Below are 27780 nucleotides of genomic sequence, written 5' to 3' on the forward strand. Positions count from 1 at the left end.
TTAGCCGTCCCAGGACGGATGCTTTTTTTTCAAAAGGAAAGCAAACATTTTGAATTGCATGCACAGGTGAAGGTGGGAAATGTGGGACCCCCTTCCTGGGACCACACGGCCCCCCTGGTGGTCGCACCCCACAGATTGAAGACCTCTGATGTAGAGCGTGGGCATCAGTAATACAAGCTTCCAATATAACCACTGTCCTGCACAGGCGCGCAACGCCCATTGGGCTCAAAGGGCTTCAGCACCCCTCCTCCTTCCCCCCCCCTCGTCTGTGGCAGCACACACACAGCCGCACCCGAGTACTTCACAGGTCTTTAAAAGACCACTTGATTGTTAATGAGGCTTTGTTGTTTTTTCACCCCTTCTAGAGCCCCTGCATTTCCACTCTGCCTATTGCTGGAAGAATTAGCTCCCCCCACAAAAAAATTTCTTAGCCCCACCCTCCCGAAAGTTGTGCCTCTGGTCCTGCATGAGTCCTAGTAAAGCCAACTCCCTACCTCTGTACTTCGTTTTAAATCCTGAGTTTGTGCTTCTCCAGACCAAGCACTCTAAAGTATAATGGCTACCAGTATGGGAGACATATAACTCCTACACCCTGTAGTCCTTTGTCATTTCCTATACGCAGATTTACACACTTATGATTCTTTGTCTCTGTATAATGTGTGTGGGATGTAAAGTGCTCTGACACCCTACACTGGTATGAGTGGCGCTATAAAACAAAAGAAATACAAGCGAGTGAGTGGTTAAGGAGACTGGAGTGGCACTGTTGGAGAGTGGTAGTGGGGGAATCAATGGAGAAGGTCAAGGGTGGGCCCAACAAACATTGTCGCTTTGTAGGTGCTTATCTGTTCCATTGGGGAATACTTTTTGTGTGTCCTGCTCGTGTTACAATGTGAGCTCCTGTTCCAAATACCATGCTTGTTGATTTGTTCATCAAGACACCTGCTTCACGGGCCTCCGCGCTCATAACTTTTATCTACATGGGCGCAGTGTCTCCTACACCCTTGCCAACCTGCGTTGGCGTTGCAATACTACCAAATCAAGTATAAAAGGAGGGCTGCACGGTAAGTGGTGATAACGGTGACAACTTAGAAATCAAGTTTACTCACCCAGATCAAGTGGGTCTAATAGCAGGGAAAGTCGAGACCGAGATTTGGAGTCTTTTATACTTTCCAAGTTACTGTTGTGGCGTGTGCATGTGACATCCACAGCCGATGCCAGACTGCCGCTGTCAGTGCCTGTACACAACGTGAATGGGTTCGCATGTTTATTCTTCAGATAGAATGCCACCAGTTGGTGACGCGCTATAGCGCAGCGCGACTCACCTCAGAGCTGCATGACCCCTTCAGCACCAGCTTGGTGAGAGCGATGATGTCAACGCTACAGGTGTTCACCTTCTTGGTCAACAGTGCTTTTACTTGACTGCCCGAAACACGCCTGGCCCTCTGCGTCCGCCATCTTGGGAGCAGTGTCCTTCTCCATGTCTGCGAATAGACCCGGAAGAGTGACTACAGGAAACAAGCATTTGCAATGCAATATGTCTCGCATTAGTCAAAATGTGAGCAATTGGCGTTGCAGATCCGCATTTCTCTTTTCATTCCAAATTATGCCAGCAGTAGAAATTCCTTTAATGAAGGAAAGTGTGCAGTGCCACAGGCTGTTACTAAATGTCCCTGTCTTGACTGCAACAGACAAATGTCCATGTCGGACACGTATAAGATATGTCTGTGGTGCCTCTAGTCACGCGAGCATTGCCGCCTCATGCCCCCCAAGGCCAGAAAGGGACTTGATTGAGGCTTAACTAAACTTTTAATGAACAGCACCTGTGACAGTTGTGGGGCCCAATATCATTCACACCCCAAGGGGCCACCAGCGCTAAAGCCAGGCCTGCAAATCGGGACTCCTCCTATAAATGCGCATGGTCATTCTAGTTACATGGCTGAGGAGTAAATATTCTATGCGCTCGTCTAGGAACTCCTCTGCATCCTAAATGAATCTTGTAACTTCAGCCAAAGTTATTCTTATTATGGCCGGATCAAGCAACCCACACTCGTAACCCTGGGCTTTCAGCCTCATTTTTATCTTATATATATGCGATTTCTTCAGGCTCACTGTCTTCATTGGTAAGTTGCTAATGTGAAAGGATGATCAGTGGTGTCGGAGCTCAGGATTACCAGACGTCTCTCTCTGCCCACACAGATGTATGATGAGAGCAGCACCTTCTGACTTTTACTAACTTCCAAACCTAAACTACATTTAGTAAATTATTACTGTGAGGATGTTCTCACAGCTTAAGGAGGCGGGGTGGGGGTGGGTGGGGGGGGGTAAAGATGGATGTGGTGTGGCTGCTCAGATAAAACCAATCATCAGAGATGCCACTTCCCTATAAATCTAGCTCCTCGAGTGAAGGTGTTTGATCTGTTGATATTTGGCACTGGAGTCCCTCATGGAGACACAAGCTCAGAGTGCAGGCTCACCCAGTCCGGGGCAAGAGAGACTCCAACACTGTGCGCACATAGAATGTCTGCATGTCTGTAGAGTGTCTGCGAGTGCCAGCAGTGTGAATAACACACAGTCCATTCTAGGGCGAGCCTTTACAGCATCTTAATATTTTTATAAGAGTAAGCGGTTTGGTCATGTTTATTTGTAAGAAAAGCGCGAGAAATGCTGAACTGGCGGTCAGGCGTCCATCTTGTACTTGCACGGCAGCAGTGTCCAGGGTTGGAGTGGCTCGAAGTACACCTAGAAGTTTATTCTAGTAGAATAGAACCAGACCAAGCTTGTGTAGAATGTAAAGACCTTGCATGACCTGGAAATGCCTGCCGCTGCCCTCTTTGCCTTTATCTAGTATGCCCTGTGCTTTTACCTCAGAAGACTCAGCAATCTTTCAGCCCATTGGCGGCGCTCCCTGACTTTGGGCATGTTTAACAGCACATTCTTATAGTCTTAGTATTTAGGGCATGCACCCAAAGTGTATCCCCACTCCTAGCCAATGGAGAATTTTCGGTCACTGTGGAATGAGTGGACATTTAGCAGAAGTTGAATTACATTTAGGGGCGCAGGCTGTTTTACTTGTACTGCATATCTGTCCCCAGAAAATTCCCTCCAGTTTCTTAGAACTAGGGGGGCTTTCTTTCGAATACTGGCGTAGGGTGTGCTTTTTGTTACTTTACCGAAGCTCCCTTTTTCACTTGACCAGTGCTAAGTGTTGTTAAGCAACAACAAAGCCTTGGTTGAGGGAGTCTTTGGAGTCTGCACCCATCTTTTGGTACCAGCCCCTTCTTCCCAAAAGCCTCGGAAGACAACAGAAAGTTGCAAAAGTTGTACTTTGTTCTGACTGGAGGAGAGTGCACATTTTTAGGACACTTGGTTCTGACTGGTCCTGGCTTCCCCAAGTATCTACCTCTTACCCACTTACACAAAACCAGGATGAATACTAACACCTTTTAGCCCTTCGTCGTTCTCTCACTGAAATTTGGAAGGAGACTCTTCACCCGCAAAGGAGATCTTTATCCGGGTCAGGATTCAGATTTTTGCTCTACTCGCTCTAGGCCTGAACCAGGATTAGGTACCTGTGAAGCCCCACTGGCTACAACCTGTCTTGAAAGTAAAGAAACTGGAAAAGACTGTGGTACAATTATTAGGAAACTAGCAGCCCCATGGTCAGGGAGACAGAGAGTTAAGTACCAGATGACTAAAGTCTGTGTGGGCTTTGCCTAGCAGGATTAACAACAACTACCTTGTGGTCAAGCTGGACAGAACCAACCAAAGCGAACAACAACAAATACACTCATTCCCTATAGATCAAAAACTCATTTAGAAAACATGTAGATCTTTATCAACATGTCCACATCAATTCCTTCAACAATTATTTGAAATTACTTTAAACAGGGACAACTGGATTAATTGTTAAAAGAAAAACACAGTGAAACAATACCTATTTGAATTCTTATATGAGTATATTTATATAAATAATCATGGTTTCAGAATCAATTTCGGCAAATTACAGTAACTTATTACATTATGTCCACAAAAGAACAAGCCTGTCGTCTTGGATATGTAATTAATCCTAACCAAAGTCTTTGGATAACGAGAAAATGTCCACTTCATATGTTTTACACAAAATCCAGTGAACCCTGCCCTGATGCCATGCTGCGTCCTTTACAAAAGAAATAAAAAAAGAGTTCCATCATGTCCTTGATGATACACCAAAGCACTGTACCAGGCAAGCCAACACGTTTTGATCTCTATCGGGTCTTCAACCCCTTTCCGAGATCTTCGTCGGGGCTAGTACAATTTATAAACAAAACACATATATGCCACTTTCCATTTGTGTTGGATACACCCGTGTGTCAGGTTTCCTGCATGTATAATTTGCAATCTGGTGGGTCAATGTGCGCTTCATTTAGGAGTTTCTTCCGATACGGTTGGGCGTTACTGTTTAGCCATGCAACCGTGTCCACCAGACTTTGTCTCCAGGTTGACTCTGCTATCGTCTTGAAGTGTCCAAACAGCGGATTATTGCTTGGATTTCCGTGCCACACAATCGTTTTAGCTGGCACTCCGCTCTCGTCAGAGAATTCCCGAGCAGCTAGTTGCCAGAAGAACTGCCTGATCCAGTCTGATTACCGAAGGGACCGTTTCGTACCTCTGTCCCTCCGAATCACACTGGATGATATTTGACACATACAGCTAATAATACGGCCCTTTGCCGGGACAAAATCCCTGAACCGCTCATTGATGACACTATTGGACTAGAGAAGCAGCCCAATACTGGCCATTTCCTTATAATTCTCCTTTTCCACGCCTTGAGAAAGCCCCAAGCCTGCGCGCTGAGAATGGGCGAAACACGTGTTGGCTGTTTCCTATGCATTGCAGTTCTTCCTTTGGAACCCTACATAACTATAAGAAAAAATCATCCTGCGCTAACTGAGGACCACTGACTCTTCGAATCTATTGGAACCATAAAACAATGCAGCAATTCAGCTCTGTCCTTTATCTCTCTATTCATTTTTTCAATATATATTTTACTGCTAGTGTTGCCCCTAAAAGATATAGAGGCACTACCAAACATTTATTTTATGTTTCAGGGGCTACAGAAAATGGAGAAGCCCCCCAGCAATATTAAAAAAATAAACGGCAAGTCTCCAGGGTCATTAAATCGATTGCACCAGGAGAGTTTACCATATGTTTTTTAACACACACCTGGCTGGAGCTCTATGTTCTTTCGCTGGAGTGCAGAGCCTCCGCGTGGTTGGCCATGCATGCTCACCCCACCATGTGCGTGCAAAAAATTTAAACATAGAAATTCTAGAAATTCACTGGAAAAAACAAAGTTTAATGCTAAATTATAATTGGGTGTCATTTAAAAAAGAACAAAACACTGACATTCACCTGTTATAATTTTTTCAAGTAACTATAACTCATGCCATAAAGGAACCATAACTTGTGCCCTCAGAATGCACTGCTAATTACCTCCCGTGTTACAACACTTATTACAAGTTTGATGACATCACTGCAACATCTGAAACTCTGCATGACGGGGAACACCCACCTATAACATCACTTTAACCTTTTTTAGGGGAAGAGGGTGGGGGTTGGGGAATACCAAAAGGTAAAGTGACTTTATAGTTGGGTGAAAATTTCAATGCCTGTGTAACGTTTTAAACTTTTTTTAAAACACTGAAATTCATCAATTATAGTTATATTTAGTAACTCTGGCTTTGGGTTAAACAGTGGTAAAGGGCTGTGAGGATAATTTTAGGGATTAGGGGTTGGTAGTGTTAAAATGTGGAATGATTAATTTTAGGGTTTTGGGGTGGTAATGGTATAGGGTGGTTTGGTAATTTTAGAGTTATGGGTTGGGTTGTGGTAAAGTGAGGTAAGGGTAATTTCAGAGTCCAGAGGTGGGTAGTAGTAAGGGTAACTTACTTTAATGAAGAAAAGGTGGGGGCACCCACCAAAAAAGGCATCTGCATGGTACAGGCATGCTTGGTAAACGCTGTATTGTAAGGGTATACATGGCAAAGTCCTACATCTCAACTCCTTACTATAAAGCACTCCTACTGTTCAATTAAAATAACTAACATACAGCAGTTATTTTCTTTTTTATAAAGTGTTTTATTTTCAAGCATGTGATTGCCACGTTTATGCGGTTGGATTGCATATACTTAGAAAACCTAATTTTCAAACCATCTTTCCAAAACTGTGTTAGCTCTCTAGTTACAACCCTGATAATCTAGCTGAACGAGTAAGGCAGCAGCTTCAACCAGCTCCATAAACTCCCAAGGTGTACCTTTGAAACCTTGCAGCATTTAACTAAATATGTCCTTACTGAATTCTAAGGCTGATAAACAGGTTCTATTGGGGAGTACTAAATCTTTATTTGTATGTGCCAAAATACATTCAGTTTGTATTGTCACTACGAGTGTACTTAACATTATATGGGGAGGAGATGGGCGCTGGCGACTACCTCTGCTCATTTTGTTACTGGGGAACCAGGTGTGAATCCTGGCCTCAGCTCAACATTCTTCTCAAAGCCTAAAAAACAAAACAAACGTGTAACATAATCTTGTTCAATGGTCAAGCACTTTAATCAGGGCTTTAAGTGGGGTGGGTCCTGCCGGTACTGAGCACCTCAGGGTGAAAAAAAAAATATCTTAACTCTGCAGCACTACCATCCTTCACTGCCTTCGATGTAACTTCAAAGAGCCTCGTTATAGTCTTATCTTTTCAGAACTGAAGCATTTTCAGTATGCTATAAAACAAAGCCATTTTTGTTGCTTGGTTATCTCATGCAACTAGCTATCATTGACAAAGCCAATAGCCCTGGCTTGTAGGTGTAATGTTACTTGTATTATATATCTGGATGCAGTGACGGAAGCAGCAAAATACCAGTCAGTTGGCACACTATTCTAAGCCCTGGTTTTCAGATTAACTGTTTTTTAGCCACGCCCTTCATTACATCGGCCACACCCCTTAGAGAAACCCAGTCAGTTTTTAATCCGATTTACAGCATTGACTTTAATGCCCTCGGGCCAAGTTTCCGCTATATACATCTACAACAACAAAAAATAGGCACATGTATGACATTGTGAGAAAGCAAATTGTTTGACAGGGTCTCTAGAATAACTTTCGGGTATTGTTTTATCTGATGCCAGATTATGAAAACGGTGAGTGTCATTTACTTTGTCCTGATAGGCAAGGATTTCGGCTTCAGCTGTGCTCTGCGTCGGTTCTGGCTGTACCTAACCAGGAACAGGGCAAAAGTGGGTAAGAGAGGCAATTTCCATAGGGTGACGCAGACAGCGAACGTGTGCCGCAGCTGTGTCCCGGTTTTGGTGCTCTACACCGGATCCGACACTAGCACAGGTGTCAGATCAGGCTGCATCCTACTCGGTTCCAGCGCTGTTTTCTTGAACACCTAGCCCCAGCGCTTAGAAGCACATCTATTGGCAGTATGTGCGCTGTACGTTGTCTGGATTCCCTCGCAGTAGCAGTGGTCGGTGAGACAGCTGACCCTGCACCTCCTGCTGCCGCTTCCTATTACACAACCATTACGAGGCCCTTGAAGCCAGGCCCCGAGGGATCATCCCAAACTTTGCAGGCCCGGTATATCTCTTTTTCAGCTCAGTCGCCTTTACTCCCACATAGGCTACCATGGTGGCATAGCACCTCGGATGCCGTCACTGTATCCATGCCTTCTCCTTCGGGTGCCGCTCCTGGGACCGGCAGAGATCTCCGTGGTGATGGCAGGAGGGACTGGCACCTGCCTAGGCTTGTGGCCCGATAAACAAGCCAGCAGCGCACAAGAACCTCGTCCTCCAACTCTTCTTGTCCTCCAACTCTCCTCAGCCTCCACTGTTGACACTGCACGTGAGCACAGGGCCTGCTGCACCTGCCGCGCGGTGAGCCCGACGTCGACATGGAAAAGAAGACGGACAAGCTGAAAGCCCTAAGACACTCGCGCTTGGAACCCTCTGTGGCAACGGTGTACCCAGACTCCTCTGCGGCGGCCTTAGAAGGATGTCCGCAGCAGGCTTCTGATTCAGCAGGTAAACAGCCAAACGGAAACCTTTGAGCCAACTTGAGTGTCTGGGATTCTAGAACCGTGTCCAAATGTGTGTGTGATGGGACGAGGTGGATGTGCAGAGAGAGAGAGAGAGATTAGGTACCAAACACGTTATTTCCCCCCCTTATTTGCACAGCACTTGCTTCAGGCTTCATCGCAGTTCAGTGATGTCTGGAAATCTAGTACAGAGATCAGCCCTCCCGTGACGTGCTCGGGATTGATAGACCGGCTCAGAAGTAGACCCTCCATTATATTTCTTGTAGCATACTCTTAAATTAAGACGGTGTGTTAAGTTTCGAAATGCTACTTGTGCTAGGTAGTTTCTCACTGACCCTTGTGGGAGGGGCTCCCTGGAGCGTCCAGCCGCATCATGTGTCAAGGGCTTCTTTTTCCATTCTGTTTGCCTATGGTCTCTGTCGGAATTGCATGATATGCTGTGTTATGTTACAAAGATTTGTATAGCGTCCTACTGCCATTAGTATGGCCTCACAGCGCTTTTAGGGTTCGATTGTTTTCACACCTTTGTCTCGAGGTCACGGACATCAGTCTGTTTTCTGATGGAGCTGAACCACCAGTGCTGCGGGTGTTTCTAAAAAGCTGCTTACACGTATATATTTGATTGTATGTTTGTTGTATTGGTGTCATAAAAGTATTTTTCGGTGTCTGTAACTTAAGGTCTTTACGAACTCGGATATGTGCCGTGTGGGAGGACTGGTATGTGCATTGCAGTATGTGCCTGAGGTATGTGAGGGTATGGTGACTTCTTAGGGATCACAGTAACTCCTTGTTGCAGTGGAGTTACGAAACCGTTTTTTGCTATACACCTTCTGTAATACTTTAGCTACCTAGAGTTTATTCAATCAATCAATCAATCAATCAGTGACACTTGTAAAGCGCGCTACATACCCGTAGGGTCTCAAGGCGCTGGGGGGGGGGGGGGGGAGGGGGGGGGGCCGCTACTGCTCGAACAGCCAGGTCTTCAGCTTCTTCCTGAAGGAGAGGTGGTCTTGGGTCAGGCGCAGGTCGGTAGGGAGGGAGTTCCAGGTCTTGGCGGCCAGGTAGGAGAAGGACCTTCCTCCTGTAGTCGCTCTTCGGATGCGGGGGACGGCGGCGAGGGCGTTGTTGGCTGATCGGAGGTGGCGTTTGGGAGCGTGGAAGTTGACTCGGCTGTTGAGGTAGCTCGGGCCTTGGTCGTGTAGGGCTTTGTGTGCGTGGGTGAGGAGGCGGAAGGTGATTCTTTTGTTGACGGGGAGCCAGTGAAGGTCTCTCAGATGTCCGGAGATGTGGCTGGTTCGTGGGATGTCGAGGATGAGTCTGGCTGAGGCGTTCTGGATCCGCTGGAGTCTCTTCTGGAGCTTGGCGGTGGTACCGGCGTAGAGGGCGTTGCCGTAGTCCAGTCGGCTGGTGACGAGGGCCTGGGTGACGGTCTTCCTGGTCTCGGTGGGGATCCACCAGAAGATCTTCCGTAGCATGCGTAGGATGTTGAAGCACGCCGAGGAGACGTTGTTGACTTGCCTGGTCATGGAGAGGGAGGAGTCCAGGAGGAAGCCCAGGTTGCGTGCATGGTCTGTCGGTTTGGGTGCGGTGCCCAGGGCGGGAGGCCACCAGGAGTCGTCCCAGGCGGAGGGTGAGGAGCCCAGGATGAGGACCTCCGTCTTGTCCGAGTTCAGTTTCAGGCGGCTGGTCGTCATCCACTCGGCTACCTCTTTCATCCCTTCGTGTAGGTTGGATCTGGCGGCGGCGGGGTCGTTGGTCAGGGAGAGGATCAGTTGGGTGTCGTCGGCGTAGGAGATTATGCTGAGGTTGTGTTTGCGTACGATGGCCGCGAGGGGGCTCATGTAGACGTTGAAGAGGGTGGGGCTCAGAGATGATCCTTGAGGGACGCCGCAGGTGACTTCGGAGGCCTCTGACTTGTACGGTGGTAGGCGGACTCTCTGTGTTCTTCCGTCGAGGAAGGAGATGATCCAGTCCAGCGCCTTGTCCTGGATTCCGATGTTGCTGAGGCGCCGTACTAGGGTGCGGTGGCAGACCGTGTCGAATGCCGCAGAGAGGTCTAGGAGGATGAGGGCCGCTGTTTCTCCATTGTCCATCAGGGCTCGGATGTCATCGGTGGCGGCGATGAGGGCGGTCTCGGTGCTGTGATTGGCTCGGAAGCCGGACTGTGAGGGGTCGAGGGATCCGTTTGTCTCGAGGAAGGCGGCCATCTGCTTGTTGACGGTCTTCTCGATGACTTTGGCTGGAAACGGGAGGAGCGAGATGGGGCGGTAATTCTTGAGGTCGGTGGGGTCCGCTGTAGGTTTCTTTAGTAGGGCGCTGAGTTCGGCGTGCTTCCAGCTCTCAGGGAAGATGGTGGTGTCGAAGGAAGTGTTGATGATGTCTCGCAGGTGGGGTGCGATGACAGCGTCGGCCTTGTTGAAGACGTGGTGAGGGCAGGGGTCGGTCGGTGATCCGGAGTGGATGGAGTTCATCGTGCGGATGGTGTCTTCGGTGCTGATCGGGGTCCAGGCGTGGAGGGTGGTGGTGGGGGGTGGTTGTTCGGTCATGGTGTGCGTTGGTTGGTTGTTGAAGCTGTTATGTATGTCCGCGATCTTGTTGTGGAAGTATGAAGCGAGGGAGTTGCAGAGGTCTTGCGATGGGGTGATGTCGTTGTTTCCTGCGCTGGGGTTGGAAAGCTCTTTCACGATGTTGAAGAGTTCCTTGCAGTTGTGTGCGTTGTTGTCCAACCGGTCTTTGAATGCTGTTTTCTTGGCGGCGCGGATCAGCTGGTGGTGTTTCCGGGTGGCAAGTTTGAAGGAGGTCCTGTTGTCTGGTGTCGGTTCCCTTCTCCAGACTTTCTCGAGGGCTCGGCAGTTCTTCTTGGAGCTCTTGAGTTCGTCGGTGAACCATGGGGCCTTCTTGCTGCCGGGTCTGCTAGGCGGGGTCCTCAGTGGGGCGAGTTCGTCCGCGCAGTTGCTGATCCACTTCGTGAGGTTGTCGGCGGCTTGGCTGGGGTTCGCTGAGCTGGCAGGAGGGTGCTGGTTCAGGGAGGTGGCGAGCTGGTCTGCTGTGATCTTGTTCCAGCTTCTGCGGGCTGCCTGTTGCTGGTGTTGGTGGGTCGTCGTTCTCTTGAAGGTGAAGTGGACGCAGCTGTGGTCCGTCCATTGAAGCTCTGTGGCGTGGCTGAAGTCTATGTCTGTGCTGGATGAGAAGACTGCGTCGAGTGTGTGTCCGGCGAGGTGGGTGGGGGTGGACACCAGTTGCTTGAGTCCCAGGTTGGCGAGGTTGTCGAGCAGGGTGCTGGTGTTGCGGTCGTTGTTGTTCTCCAGATGGAAGTTGAGGTCTCCCAGGAGGATGTAGTCGGCGGAGGGGAGGGCATGCGGGCTGACGAAGTCGGCGATGTCCTCGCTGAATTGTGTGCGTGGTCCAGGGGGTTCAGAGCGCAAGGATAGTTGTGTATAGGTAAACTTCCTTCAGGTAACAAAGCCTGCTGCCTGGTAGTCTGTCAGTGATCACTGAACACCTCTTACCCCTGTCACGTGGTTACGCTGTTGTCCTGAGGCATGTTAGTGGCAGGATGCCCCCTATAACATTCCATAGCATCATACAGCATATGCCATGAATTCAAGGTACACTCAGCTCTACCTTAGGGCTAGCAGCACATGCCTTGCAGCCATTCGAATTCACAGCTGCTTCATTTACAACATTGCACATACATGCAGATCTTTTTTTTCTTTTTTCTAATGCTCCACTGTCCTATACCAGAACCCCGTCTGACTGTCCCTTGCCAAAGTATTGGAAGAGTGTTTGCTTTGAAAAAATGGTGGAATGTTAAACTTTTACCAAGCATCAGTTTAGGAGTATTAATAGATTTGGAGCCAGATGTATTAACATTAGGAATTGCGATTTCCAAATTGCAGTTCTTACTGCGTAGTGGGTCGCAGATCGACCTTCCTCATGAATGTTAATGAGGTAGGCTGCAATTTTACACCCTCTAGGAATCGCACCCATCACAGGAATGATGGCAAGTTGTGGTCAGCAGACCGCCATGTCTGTGATTGCTTTTTAATAAAGCATTGTTTTATTTTATTTTTTAAAATGCAGCCAGTTTCCCATAAAGGAAACGGGACCGCGTTTAAAAAGAAAAGTTTCTTTTTAGGTCTCGGCTGCGAAAGGCTGCGCTTGCGCAGTCTCGCTCCGAGATTTAAGGAGTTGGAGTGACTTTGAGAAGAGGGGCTTGCACCCGCCCCTCTTCTATCCTGTTCTCCATTGGCTGGCCTCTTAAATGCTGGCCAGCCACTGGAGAAGAGGTCCAGTCACTCCGTTGAAGCCCCGTCTTTTTCGGATCGGGGGCGTGTTTTTTGCGAGAAGTCTCAGGGAGGAGACAACAGCAAAACACGCCCCCAAATCCGAAAATGAGGCTCCCTTTCTCCGAGGCATTTTTGCTGTGCCTCGGAGAAAGGCGGTGGTGTGCTTGCCTTTTGCTCTGCCTTGTTTATGATTCCGCCGATTAATAGGTTTTCGTAGACAATGTAGGTTTTCGTAGACAATGTATTTCCCAATTCCAGCACTGGCAGTAAAATAATCTAATGATCTACTGTCAAACGCTTCCGCATGTTAAAAAAATAACGCTTTATTTTTAAGGAGACTCCTATCAGATTTGTATTCTTATTTGGAATTAGTATGTCAGCGGTGCCCCTGGGGCACGGAGATTCTTTTAGCTTCCCGGGGTTTTCAACCAGAGCACAGTCTAGTCCTCAAACGCCGGAACCACGCCGTCTTTCTGGTTACCCAGGGTGCCCCCCTCGCGCTCAGTGGCAGCGGTCGGAGGAAGATGGCGGCCGCTGGAAAGACGGAGGAGCTGCTTTTGTTATAGAGGCCGCAGAACACAGGAGAGGGACAGGTTGCGGCATCCGGCGGCGGGGGTGCAGGCACCAGCGGCCCGGTAAGCGGTCGAGGGGACCTGGGAGGTGGCAGTCTACCTCACAAGGCCTTCCAGCTCTCTCGCAACTCGCGAGAGTATCCGGCAAAGGGAGGCGGCCTGTAAGTGGGCCACAGGGACAAATCTTCGGCTAACTCGCCGATCTACGGTCGGGCTTTCCTTCAGATGTACCGACATCGGTCATAGATCGCATTATGTGAGGTCAGAATCCTAATCGCATAACAAAAGCTGCGGGGCGAAGGGTGTACGCAAGCTTTGCTGAGGAGATCTCTGAGCCGGTTGTGTGACAGGGCTGCCGAGGTGCGCTTTGCTGAGGCACACTTTGTTAACATTGCCTCATCATTTTCCTTTAGTTTTTGGTGTGTGTTTATTTATGAATTTTGGGATCAGTTTCTATTTTGTGCACGATAAATTGGTGAAGAGAATTTTGCATCTGATTAACATTCTACGTTCTTTATGAATGCAAGCACATATATCTCAACTTCCTGTTCTCATAGATACAGCTTCTATAAACAGATCTTTCATGGCCAAATCGGTTGAAAATGTACATGCAAAAAATGTTGTGAAGTAAACAAACGATCCTTTAATGGCGCTATTGAAGATAAAAAGTAACAAATAATTCCCCCTTTCTGAGGGGCTATGTTTTTTTTAAAGTCGATTTGTGATACTGACCATATATAAGTGAACATGTTTTAAAAGCATTTCAAGGTGTGCACAGTTTTGCGTGTTTTACTGAGAAATTATTAAATGTTTTGTATTGAATCTTAAAAAGGGGCTGCAGGTTTTTTATCGTCGTTGGCTGAACAGTATCACTTTTGTTTACTATTCTATTTTCCAGATTGATTCAAAATGAGGTCTAAGGTTGATTGTAAAATAGAAGCGAGAGTAGGTACCTCGTATCAGTTGTGCACTCACAATTGCTATGGTGCAGCCATTACGTATTTGGTACAACGTTCAGCATTCAGATGCTCCGATTTTGCGTATACCTGCTTTGCATCTTTGGCTATCATTTATGATCGAGAGAGATTTCCCATTTACTTCTTCTACTACTGCTTTCAGTTTACAACTGCTGGCTGCCCTTCTTGTCTTTGATTATTACCTGCAGACTGGGAGGGTGTTTCTTTTGGAAGGTGAAATGGTGATTTAGTGTGATGTGACTAATGGGTTCTCGTTCGGAATTATGTTATTCACGTATGGAGGGATGGATACACCCCCAGGATAAATCACAGAGCAAGTGGTAGGTGAAAATGTTAATAATTGAGAGAATGCATTTTCGAGGAGCACACTAGCACTGATGTATGCATGAGTGATTTATTACGAGAGGCATGTCTGTGCCAAGACCGGAACACAGAAGAGGCTCTGCACACGGGGGCAACAGGAAGGGTTGTGATTTCAATACAGCACCACCGTAGTAACAGGATGGGTTAGTCATGCGTAGGATCCCACAATCCAGTCAAGTGAGGACAGCCAGGATAACAACACAGGTCTTCTTAATCCTACAGGTGACATATCCACTAAACCCCATCATAGATTTTACAACCATCTGAAAGGGAAAAACTGTACACACTCAAGAACACTGCCTGAACACAAAATGAAGGCTGCTTGTATTTTCCTCTGCGGAACATGTTTTATTTAGTTTTTAGGTCTCGGCTAGCGAACAAGCATTTACAATGCAACGGTCTCGTCATTGTTAAAGTTAGAGCTATTGGCATTGCTCATGACATTTATTTTTGTTTATGTTTTTGTTTTTAAAACATGTAAAGAAACGGCATTGTTATTTACAATGTCAATAGCTTAATCAGTGTGTGTAGGTGGCTCTGTGTGTGGGTGCAAATGAAATAGGTCTCGCATTTGAGAGTGATTAAGCTATTGACATTGTAAATAACAATGCCGTTTCTTTAAATGTTTTAAAAACAAAAACATAAACAAAAATAATGTCATGAGCAATGCCAATAGCTCTAACTTTACCAATGCCGAGACCATTGCATTGTAAATGCTTGTTTTTGTTTATGAAGAGGCAGTGGTCCCTTGGGGATCTCTTTCTGTTCGCAGATGCATTACCACTACATTTCTGCAGTCGGTAAAGTATTAATGTTTTGCGACTGGAATTAAGGCACAAAAGATTAATATATACCATTCTAATTTGGTGTTTTGGAAGGGACACCCTAAACACGCACCTCCCAAATACCAAATCGGTATGCATTCTCTATCCCAAATAGCAATTCAATAACTTCCAACCAAATCACAATGTGAGATTAATACATACAATAATGTATTTTTGGCATTCACAAATGGCCTGATGCTGTGAATCAGGACATATGCGAATGCAATTAGGTTTGAAACACCTGGGCCTTGGCTTCTGAGATAGACACTGATTAGTTCAGGTACTGCATTTCTCCCCCATCCTCTTATCCTCTGATCAAAAGTCATATAAAGACCTGTTTTTTTTTTTTGTTTTTTTTAAATAGAGAAATATCTTCTGCTGGTCAGAGCAGAAGTTAGTACTAAATATCAAGCATTGGCAAAGTCAAATTTACTTGCTAAATTAAATGTATCTATACGTGAGACCTAACTAGTCAAAGGTCACAATTTTAAAATGAAATTCAGATTTCTAAAGCTATATTATATGTAATTTTTCCTGTTTGTGATTTACCAAGCACAAGCAAAAAGAAAACACAGATTCTATTCCAGCTTCAAAGACCCTTCTCTATTTTAAAGCGTACTAGGCAGTGAAGAATGATGTTCTTTTTGTGCCAGCTGGTCAGCACAGAAGTCCTGTGGCTTGACGGGTTGGTGCTGTCCCAATACTTGAGCTTTTACACATCAGAATACAGTTACATAGAGGGATGCTTACAACTTATGGAAATGGCACTGAAATCAATAAGGTAAGTACAATAATACCTAGGTTTAGAGATAGTGGTCGGAGTAAGGAGTAGACCTAGCCTTAGGTTTCGGGTCAAAGCCTAACATATGGTCATAGAAAGGCTTAGTGTTAGGCTGAAGACTAGCATGATTAGATTTAGCATTTGGTTTAAAGTTAGGGCAACACTTGTGTTTAGGATAAAGTTAAAATGTATGGTTCAAGATTGGGTTTGGTTATGAAATAGGATAGAGCAAAGGGCAAGGGATATTTTTAAGCTTAGTTTAAGGTGGTATGTTTAAGGTTAGGCTTAGAGTCGAAGTAGATGTATAGACCAGTGGTTCATAACCTGCCGTCCAAGGACACCTGGGGGTCTGCAACTGTGTTATAAAAGTAAATATTAAAATTAATTCAATAAAATATTAAAGTATATACAAATCAAGAGCAGCATTGAAAATATAAAAACCTTTTCCTTATTTTATTGTGCATTAAACAAAATAAATATTTGAGCATTTGTTTGGCGTATACTTTGCATTTTTATGTATTGTTTTGAAGTTCAAATCATAGAAATTACTTAGGCTGTGGGTCCCCTGTTTCAGATAATGACTCCATGGGGGTTTCCGGATTTCAGTAATGATTCTGTTGGGGTTGCCAGAAGTAAAAAAGGCTAAGAACCTGTTATAGACATTGTATTGGTGTTGATGCACTGGCTAATTACATTGCATACTTGTGTGGCCGATGCAGCGCGTAGATGTAGGGGAGAGGAGTTGGCCTAACGGCTAAGGTGGTCGACCTTCAATCTGGGGAATCGCGTTCGAGTCTCAGCAACGACGCTTAACATCCTGTGATTCTGGACAAATCCCTTAATCTCCCCGTCCCTGACAAAATTGAATGTGTCCTCATGAAATGCAACTAGTGCTCATGTAAAACGCTCCGATACCTTCGGGTCAAGTTCGCGCTATATAAAACTGTTTAAAAAAAAAATGTAGTGATAAGTGTGTCGGTTCTTGATGTACTAATGTACAGTCAAATGGTTTCCTTTGCTAAGAGTTTCCTTCTCCTATGTGAGAAGTGACGTCCTTAGCCACTTGCCTTATTCGTGGAGTGGAAACTCTGCTTCCTTCCCTTGCACCCTCAGGAATATAGTTTCATTTGAAAGAGAGAGTGAAATGTCTATGAAAGAAGGCCCCTCTTCCATCAACTGCTTCTCTGACCGCAGACAATAGGGAGGATTGGCAGATGTGTAACAGGAAAGAGTAGGAAGCACCACATAGATTGTCTGTCTGGCCTGGGTATCCCTCTTTATCTTATGTTGCGTGTGCATTCCTTGAGAGGATGTGAGCCTGACTGAACACTCAGACCTGTCAATCCGTTCCCATGACATAATGTGCTCTGTCCGGTGAACGGTGGAGGAAAAAAAGAGACCGCTCACTCGCCTCCCGGAGCCTTAAATGCCCCATCCCCAGGCACCCCCTGATGATGTCACTGGCTTGGAGGTAAACACCATCAACGGGGCTCTCTCATCGTCCCTGCTCCTGCCCGTGGAGCAACTAATGGCATCCCTAATGCTATTTGCGGGGTGCGCCTCTCCAGTCTACCCAGTGTCGAGCTCTGCTCTCTTGTCCGACATTTACAGTCCCTCCCAAGCAAACACACCCATTTTTATTGAAAACTGTCCCAAATTATATGGATTCTGTTTTCCATTAGCCACTGACATTTGGCAGTCCTGTTGAACTGTCTTGTCAAAAAGAAGTGACCATGTTTTTTTTTATATATCTTTTTATTGAATACCAACATAAAGAAAAAACAGTACAGATTCACGGTTATGGCAGTGCTCGAACTTCTTTTGACATTAATTTGACACATTTGATTCACTTACTGCAAAGAGTCTCCAACTTCTAATTAGCTATCCTCATCTTTACATCTCTAGTTCTTCTGGGGAGGTGTGCGTCGGCACCTTTGGCGGCATACATATAACTCCCCTAGAAGTGACCATATTTGAATTTCTGGTTCCTGAACACCTCTGTGTGGCTTCTCGTCTTTCTTAGGGTTCTCCCAAATGGGAGAAACCGGACACTTCTTATTTGCACAATGCTGTCACCTCAACTGTTAGGTAAACACAGCGCCTCGGTGCAACTTTTGCTTTTTTTCCGGTTATCTCCATCCTGAAGCCTCCTCCCTTTGACCCGACACATTTGTGATGTGATGGTAGAAGACCGTTCTGGGGCTCTGCCAGAACATTCAGTGTAGGCGATGTGTCTCTCAAAACCTGGTGACTGCGGTTCAGCTTAATAAGATACAAGTATTTCTCACTAGATCCAAATGTTCAACCATCAGAGTTTTAGTGATTCGCAATTTGTGAGTTGCAAAACCTGATGTACAACAGTATCCGAGACACTGTTTTTGATTCACAAATGGGTCGCAAGGGACCTGCCGCATTATTACACATAGGCAGGTTGCTATTTGTGACCCATTGGGAATTGCCAGGTCTCACAGGGATGGTGGCCTGCTGGGGTCAGCAGAGCACCATGTCTATAACTGTTTTTAAAATAAAGCAGTTTACATTTTTTAATAATAAATGCAGCCCTTTTTCCTTAAAGAAAAACAGGATGCTTTACAAAATGAAGTTATTTTTTAATTTTTTCAGAGTGGGGACCCCCTTCCTGTTTGCGAATGCCTTACCAGAAATTTTAATTGGTGGTAAACTGCAAATGTTTTTCAAACGCATTTACGGTTGCAGAACATTCCTACATATCAGTGCAACTCACTATTAAGAAGGGACGCCCCTTCCTAATAGCGGCTCACAAACCCTATTTTGCGAGTTGGTAATAGGTTACGGAGTTGCAAAATAGGGTTGGTACATTTGAAAATGCATTTTACAGGTCTTAAACAGGCCGATGGTCCGTTTGCGACCGGTAAAATGCATCTTACATCTGGTCCTAGGTGTTCATGCCATGAACAACTGGGAGAACCCTTTCTTTCTGCGGGGTGTGAAGCTCCTGCTATCTCTCACTAGGTTTTATATCCATGATCATTTGGGAGAACTAGTTCTCTTCACCTTGATGCCCTCTCTCCTATGATACATGAGCATAATATTTTGAAGACTTCTGAAGTGCTTCATAAATGTCTATTTAAAATGTACCTACCCCTAGTCTTGGGGTCAGTTTGCCATGTACAATGTTGTGCACAGTAACGCGGAATGTTTTCAGGAAACTTGTACTCCGTGGTGAAAGGATATTTTTCACATCTAAGTATTCCTTCTGCGCTTGTGTGAACGCTCAAACAGTTTGCTAGTCTTGCATCTTATTTAGGCCTTCAGCGAGCACCAACAGTACAAACTGCTCGTTTCAAAAGTGAGGTCCAGCACTAGTAAGACCAGTATATATATTAGCAAAGCAGACTCTTGAAAGGGAAAGAGCCCCCACATGCACTCTGTCATGTTTAAAAGTTTGAAGAGTGCACCATGAATACTTCTTGACTCATCTATAGCTCCTTATACTGGAGTGCTTCTTTGAATCCACTCTGTTCTTCACCAGGAAACGTGGTTTAATCTTCGGCCCAACTGGAAGAAGATGGGCCACACACAGTTTCATGTCCTGAAGGGGAACTGGATAGGAATCCAATTCAAGTCAGGGTCGAGCTCCTTTCTATGGTGGTGGTGGCAGCCTACCAGAGTTAAAGCAGCGTTCCCTGTGTCGGTACACCAGAACCAGTTTTATCCAGAGTTGGATACTGAATTCAACTCTAAGGCAGATACGGCCCAGCATCCTCTCAAGCAGAATGTGAGAGAAGGATACAGGGAAAGAAGCTTTCTGGGAGGTGTGGAGGACCACCCCAATACCAGGAGAAGCCATCGCAACTGAGCCATAACTCTGAGAACACAGAAAGACCCCCTCGAACACAGAAAGACCATCTCTCACGCCCTGGTCACCAGCAGGCTCGACTACGGCAAGCACTCTATGCCGGAATAAACAAAAATCTCACCGCAAGCTACAGAACATCCAAAACGCCGGCGCAACACTGGTCCTCCACCTGCCAAGACACTGCCACATCTCCCAGCACCTGCGCACACTCCACTGGCTCCCCATCGAAGCTAGAGTCACCTTCAAGATGCTAACCCACACTCACAAGGCTCTCCACGACACCGGACCAGCATACCTGAATAGCTGACTCAAATTCCACGCACCCCAAAGGACCCTACGATCAGCCCAGCTCTCCTACGCCGTGGTTCACTGCACCAGAAAGACCAGATCGGGAGGCCGCTCCTTCTCCTTCCGCGCGGCCAGAGCCTGGAACGACCTTCCGCTCCACCCCACACAGATAACATCGCTCCCCATCTTCGCAAAAAACCTCAAAATCTGGCTCTTCAACAGACCCCCTCCTTGATGGACTGGAACCTGCGAACCCCCCCCCACCCCCACACCTCCTAGCCCCTTGAGACCCTTATGGGGGAGTAGTCACGCTTAACAAACACCCGATTTGATTTGAGACAAGTAAGTAAGAGGGATTACCAGGCAATCGGGGAAACACAACCCTGTCTAACCATCAATTCCAACAGATGCGTCTAGCATGAGAGAGTCTCTTATATCGCAGAAAACACTCCCACAAGCATGCAAGAAAATGTATTAAATAGGGGTGAAAACATTGGATTTATATGGGAAGTGGTCATTAGATCACAGGGATACATGAAAATGTTATTCTGAATTTAGCTGCATCACTTATTCGGTCCCTCATAGCTTGCCAGGGAGGGTGCTTGCTAGTGGATAAAAGAATGAACCTCGACCAGGCATGAGCGTAGCTCGGCCTAGTAGTAGCGCCTCAGAGCTGGCTTTTTGTGGCACGGAATTTCTTTGGTGGGTGGAAGCAAAACGCCACAGATTGGTGCAGCTGAGACTGGAGTTGTAGACGCTCGTCGACGTCTTTACACCCACAGACCTGTCATGAGGGGTGTGGTATCAGCCCAGCCGTTGCTGGTATGCATTGCGATGCCTCTCGCGTGAGCTGTGTCTGATAAGGTTCATGGCAGCATAGGGCGATAAGAAGGTGTCAGCTGTGTCATATTATTAGCAAGAGCTTCAACCAGGCCGCAGAGTCCCTTCCTAAAGATAGAAACAAGGCTCCGGCACTGGCAGACGCTTGCTGTTGTTCCACGGGTCAAGAAGTTCTGTGTATCCCCCAAAACCATTCTAACATTTCTTTTGCAAACTCTGCCTCTGTTTTTAGCCACAGGGGTACTGTCCGGTTTACCCAAAAACCCAGTTGCTGGATTCGCTTTGTCAGGGGCCCTTTGATATTTGTGTGCACGTGCACCAGACTGTCGGAAATGAAGCTCTCTCACCATTAAGCACAGAAGAAACCGCACTTGATTTTTTTTTTTTTTTTAAATTAGACAAACCAGCGTTGCGTGCTGGGAAAACACATTATCAGCAATTCTAGGGGTGAACCGGGCAGGTGGAGCTACATTCAGAGGAATGTCAGTGATAGGGAGCTTCACAGTGTTTTACGTGTTTAATCATCTTAAGCTGACATGATGGCTTGACACCCCTTGAGAATTTCCAAACCCACATTTAAGGACTCCTTCAGGGGTACTAAGCACTATATATATGCAATTACAATTGCACCATCTTCTGCCTGTGCCCTTATTTTGGGAGACATGTGTAAAAGGGTCTCAAGCGAGGCTGTGTTGGTTTCTACTACATTTGACTGTGAATGCTCTGGTCAGTCATTGAGGTTTCATGGTGGGATTTATTGAATATAAGAATTTTTGGAATGTTTGTATTTTCATTTTCCTACTACACATAACGTACAGCTGTTTATTTAAATCTTTGTCTGCAAATATTTATAAGCAGAAAAGTAGCCCTTCTATATATTTATGTTGTCATGCTTTGCTCCCCTTCGTGATTTTTTTTAATTAAGTTTCTTCGTACCTGAGTCCCTCGGTCATAAAGCCTTCCCTGCATGTTACTGCGGCCTGAAAACAGCCGCTGCCCAATAGATGTGTCAGAGACGGACGATCAGCGTTTTATTGGTCTTTGTCGCTTGCCTGGAATGGGGGAACAGGTGGATTTTACTCTAATTGAATTGGTCTCTTCCTACGAGTGGGGGCAGCGCAGTGTGTCCCATCGTGCGTCTGAGTAGGGCCAGAAAAGAGGTGCGAGCAGCATCATCTCCCTGTCCCAGCCCGGGCACATGCCGCACAGTAGGAGCAGTAATGCACCAAGCCATCGCCGATGCCTGCCAAAGCCGCGGCATTATTTCATAAGCCAGCGCCCCTCCCCCCACCCCCACTCACACACACTCTGCCTGCTCCGCAGGAGTTTGAATTTTTCCCCTGAGATGACTCCATGCCGGTAATTGACCGAGCAGCGCGAGGCCAGCTCCCTCCCAGGCTCTGCGCGTGCCCCTGCCTCTCACACACACTTCCACGGATCATAGCAAATAAACAGGCAGGGCATCTCCTGGTCTTCTCCCTGCATGGCATCGCGTGCCCAGTGATGGCTTGCTGCGTCATCCTCCTGGATTTTTCGGTTGAGTGCGGTTCCGGAGCACCCCGGGAGAACATGCCTACTCAGCCGGCCTCCCTATAGCAAAGAACTTGGTTGCACGTGAGGGACCTGGAAGTCCCAATGGAAAATTCTGGAAGCGGTTGGGCCTGCGTGGGGACCATGCTGTTGGGACTTTAGTGCCGGCGTGATTGATGGAGCTACTGCAGAACCAAGGTGAGTCTCTGCTGTCGCTAATAACCCGGGTAGGCTTCCTCTCGTCCCTTCCTGCGGAGATCCCTGATTGACAAGGCTGGCACTGCACCAGGAGCCATTTAATGTCGTGGGGTGACGTGGAGCATACCTGATCCAACTTCATCTCTCTTCACCGCGATCAGTGAGCGCTGGTAGATGAAAGATCATCTCCTGGATCTTCCATGCAGCCTGCTCCCTGGAGTGCAGAACTCGTTTGCTTCTGTGCACATGGGTTGCATTTGGTATCAGGTGGCAAGGGAATCCTTTCATCAAATTACCGTCCTTCTACAAACCCAATTGGCCAAGTGATGTGGGAATTCCATTGCCATGTGATGCCAGCTTTCTGCAAGTTCTCAAAATGCACCACTACTCTGGATTCAGTAGAGTGGCACTATGTACATTTTTTATTTTTTTTAAATGAATATAAATTGTGAAACCAAGACTGCAATGGATGCTGTGACTTTGTCGTGGGATAGTTACACTGAAGGTACACTACACTGAAGGATGTTACACTGATGCCCTGGATACGATATAGCCATAGACCCTAACGCTGAATGGAAGGAGTAATGTTAATCCAAAAATCTCCACGCTAGATACAATTCACCAGATATTAATAAAATGGACAGGATAAACTGAAGTCTCCCTTAAGGCTGAATGTTGTAAATTAGTGCTGAAATCCTGAGGTACCAAGGTTGATGTGATAAACTCTCCTACAAGAAGTGTTACATTTTTGACTATTTCTCTCTCATAAGCAAAACCCATACTGTTTTGAACTAAAAATTAGGGAGTGGCTAAACTCTTCGCTTGTAACCTATGTCAATTTGTGAGCTGTTCGATGACCGCAAATAAGCCCACCATGCTTGGTCTGTCTGCAGTGATTCCCGGTACTAGGTACCCCAGAACTTTGTGATGAGACCGGTTTGGTTCATTGTTGCCAAAAATGAATCATGTCACTTAAATATGGGATCGGAACAAAAAACAGTCAAATGCCCTTGCAAGTCGGTATGCTGCACACTGTAGGGTAAGAATCATTTTTGGATTTGAAGTGGCATCTTTTCTACTTCTCTCATTTCCTAAAAGAGGCTTATTTGTCAGATTGTGATGAATGACATCGAATCCTGATGCCACCTGTGACATACATTGCCACTGTTCATAAGCTGAGTGCCTTGAGTGTAGCAGAACCTGTGGTGCACTTCCCCAGTAGTTTGTTCTTAGTACTCGAACTCCAGTGCAGCTATTGGTAGAAATGGAAACAAAAACCTGGCAGGAATAAACAATGAAGCCAACTGTCCGGTCCACATTCATGCGGACCATTTCTGCGAATTGAGACAACCATCAGCTCCACATGGAGGGGGTAAAGCCCTATCGGGAGACACAAACCATGTGGTCACTTGCACACATAACTTTCATTTAGCACAGCGTTACACATGCAAGTGTTTAGGGTGAGTAGAGACAGGCCCTGTTATATCACTGCTGGTGGGTTGTGGTGGAGGGTTTGTGGGAGGGACGCCCTCTTCGAACTGTTTCTTCTTCCTAGAGGAAAAGCTGGAACTTGGTAGTATTTTCACCATTTCAACTCTTTTAAGTTGCCAATTGTGTTCACGTACACCATTCTTATTAGTGTTTTTAGTGCCTTCAGTACTTCGTCCAGCTAGCAATCCACGTGAGCAAGAAAGAGCCAAGATGACTAGCACAATTTGGCCAATTTGTCAGTTTGCAGATCGGTCACAGATTTGTAGCAATTTAAATTTGTTGGCATCCAGTTGCTGTTTGGTGCGCTTTGTCAAAGTTTCCTAGTAGACAATTGTCTTCTGTCTTTCTTTAGTAATATTTCCAAGTGGATTATCATTCTGCTGATGCCGCTTTTTCAGAAATTTACCATAGTCTTTAGGTGCATTACATTAACTTTTGAAGTTAAGCAGCACCAAATTTGCAGAGAGGATCACACCAGTAAAAAAACCAGAGTGAAGGGCATGCAAACTGAAGCCCACACAGGGCACTGCTTAAAACAGAGTTTGAGAACTCTATGGAAATGTAGACTGAATTCAACTATGAACATTACTGGTTTGTTCTTTAAGTAAGACCAAGGATGTAAGAGCACAGAGCCTGAACCCCTTGCACACCCCCAGGAGATCTCTCTACAGTACGATACCAAGGATTGAAGAGCTATAGCATCTCAACTTTCATTTTAATTATATAGGAAAGTCCGTCAAATAGACACATGGAGAATGAATTTTCCTCATGGGTGACCCTGCCATGGTCCTCAATCTAGGTGGATCTCTTATCTGGATTTCAATTTGAGCAGGAGTGTCCACCTCAATCAATTATAAAAGTAAGGTAGTAATACTGCATGTAGTGTTATTGCACCAGGATTTACAGGTACATATTTCACCTGGAGAAGCCTGGCAAAATGTGTCCCTGGAATGGGAATTAACTATGTAAATAGCAGTAACACTGATTTCCCTAGGAATTTCCCATTCCGCTGTAGGGGAAAATACCAAGTGGTAGTGTAATTTCACCTCCCATTGCTGACACACATGGTATTTGTAATTGTGGGTATGAAATTCCAAATATATAATTAATTGTCCCAGTACCAGAATGACCCTGTAAGAGAAAGGCCAAGGATCAAAGCACCAAAATTGCACTTTGGCCACTTGAGTGGTTTCCTACCAAGAGATATCATGATGTGAATGGGCAGAGATATTGGCTCATCATCATGTCCCAAACTTTCACTCTGGAGAGGAAAACCATGTTTTAACTCCACGTGGAGACTGACGTCTTTTGTATAGCAATATCTCTCGGAAAGCACTGGGAGTTGTTTTATACTGGAAACAACCTACATTTAAGCAGGTAATGTAATTGGGTAAAACAAAGTATTGCGTTTTGATTGAATGTATTAAAAAGTCACACCGACTAGGTATTGAGAAGTGGTAATTATTTATAAGATACATGTGGATTTCCTCAATGCCCTTGAAGTGCTAGCACCACCAAATAGTTTTAAGAGCTTTGGGAGGCAGAAGAAAATAAAAACCTGATGGTTTTGATTTGTGAAAATGCATTCTTTTGCAAACTACTTAATTGCCATGGTTGATGAACTCCACCATATACATTATGGCACTAGCCCCACCTGCATCAAGACATTGCTGCAATCATCTGAAATGTAACCCCATATGTGTCTCGAGTTTAACTTCACACAAGCACAACTTTTCCCCATTGCATCATGCAATGGATAAGAAGTAACCTATGTGAGCCACAGAACTTGAATTCTGTTGCGAAGCCATGAACTTACCTCGTAAATGATGGGGTCACAGCCACACAGTAGACACTAAAGGGATAAACAGATTTTCCCCAAATCTGCTTTGTTAATTGCGCCTTCTTGAGTTGTCACATTAATTCAGAGAGCAGTGAAACTGCTTCCAGATGAGCTATTAAACACACGTCTTGCTTTGCCCAAATATAAGCCACTAACTTCCCCTTGTATGAGCCTACAAGTAAATTTATTGCGATTTTTTTAAAGCAGCGCGTACACCCATTCATAGCCACATCACAAACTTGAATGAATGAAAGATTAAACTGTTAAATGTTATAAAGTAAGTAGATTCAGCTTCAAATCTGCAATTCACAAACAATGCAAACATTGCAGTCAGTAAGAGGAACTTGTATTTCCTGAAATGGTCGTCATTACTCAGGGTGGAAAGGGTGCTCTGCAGCAGTGGTGGAAAGGCCCCTGCATCCTCACTGCAGTCGGTGCGATGGAACAGACGATTCCGCGCATCGATCGGACTTCATTTACTGGAGTGGCTTTAGTGCACACGACGCAAACTCCTGCTATTATCTGGTCATCAATTATGTAAATGTAGGGAAAGCCATGACAGGAGGCTGAAGGTGAAGAGACTGGGAGGGTGGAGGTGCACCTTGGCAAATGCAAGGCAGCCTCAGGAAGAGCAGCGCGTGCGCAAAGGAGGGGCATCCGTTGGAGCTGCTGTATGTGACGTTACATGCTATACATTTTTGGAGTGGATAGAATGATGAATCTGCTAGAGCTGGCAGGCAGTACTCCAGGTGTGCCAGTGCCCGCCTTGAATGTTCTGCATTTTACCTGAGGCAACATCGCAGGATAGCAAAATGGTTTAGAGTTGGGGAAAAAGAGTGCTAAAAGCATTTGTATGTTAAAGGAGAGGCGGGATAAAGGGGGCGTTTGGGAGATACTAAAGTAAGTCATGAATCCCTGAATTTTGGGAGTGCATGAGGAGATAGAAGTTACCCAGAGTTCTGAGCAGTAATGAGCGGTCTAGGATGGTTGCCTAATAAGAGCCCGAACACTCAGCCTTAATTGCAAAGTAATGATCTCTTTTTGGGGTGATTTGCTGTGCAGGGTCTAGAACTGATGGTAAGGGAGTCAGACTGAGGAGTGAAGGGCACGGACATTCAAACTAGATGCCCCAGGCAGTGGCCACTTCTTGAATACATCGTCTGTTGATCACATGATTGGTTGTCTTTGTTATAGCTAGAGCAAGGAAAAGGGTGTAATATTCCAAATGTACTTTCTCTCCTGTACAGAGGAACTGGGAAAATATCAAGTCAACACGGTGTTTGCATATGAAAAATATGTTCTGGGCCATAGAGGGATATATAAACAGTACAGTTGGGGGTGTTCATTCATTCACGTATCTGCCCATTGGTAAGTGCCCACCAGCATCTGTGGGCCTTTCATGGTTCATTGAATAGATGAGTAGCACGTGCCTAGAGATGAGTGATGTACACGGGTGTACAAGTGCTCTGCGGGACTGCCTCTGTCCCCGCTCCGGGTTGCTGGTCCTCATTTAGGCAGAAAGGTTTATAGCAGGCCTATTCGTGGGCTCTGAAAGTGTTCTGGGCCCAAAAAGGAGTTTAGAAATGTATGCACAGGCTCCATCCATGCGCTATGGGAGGCAGCGGGGTTTTTTTTTCACTCAAGTCAGCAATATTACTGAATATTCTATGGGCTTTATCCTTTTCTGAGTTCAGCTCTCTAGTTACTCATGACTCTTATCTTTTTGGTCCTCAACTCCTTTGCCGAATATAAACTCATTAATTTTAAATATGCTTGTCTGTGAGTCTCAGTTAATCATTAGTACCAGTCAGGGGGTACCTCCTAGCAGCTGTAGTGGATGCAACATCCTTTAGTAGAGAGTGAAGGGATTCTCTGCCTTTCATC

General features: G+C 45.9%; 1 protein-coding gene across 3 annotated transcripts in view; it reads left to right on the forward strand.

Annotated features, from left to right (window-relative positions):
* The window catches only part of ABR (ABR activator of RhoGEF and GTPase), a 1177460-nt gene that overhangs the window by 376517 nt on the left and 773163 nt on the right, over positions 1-27780 (forward strand). Inside the window, exon 1 of one of the 3 annotated variants that reach the window (XM_085649251.1) lies at positions 22435-22565. The exons of the other annotated variants lie outside the window; for them this stretch is intronic. Coding sequence (XP_085505377.1) covers positions 22544-22565 — 22 coding nt within the window. The 5' untranslated portion in view covers positions 22435-22543. Of the gene's footprint in view, positions 1-22434; positions 22566-27780 lie in introns of those variants that run through there. 3 annotated transcript variants of the gene reach the window in all.

This window comes from Triturus cristatus, chromosome 3_2 (genome assembly GCF_964204655.1).
Source record: "Triturus cristatus chromosome 3_2, aTriCri1.1, whole genome shotgun sequence".
Classification (NCBI taxonomy): domain Eukaryota; kingdom Metazoa; phylum Chordata; class Amphibia; order Caudata; family Salamandridae; genus Triturus; species Triturus cristatus.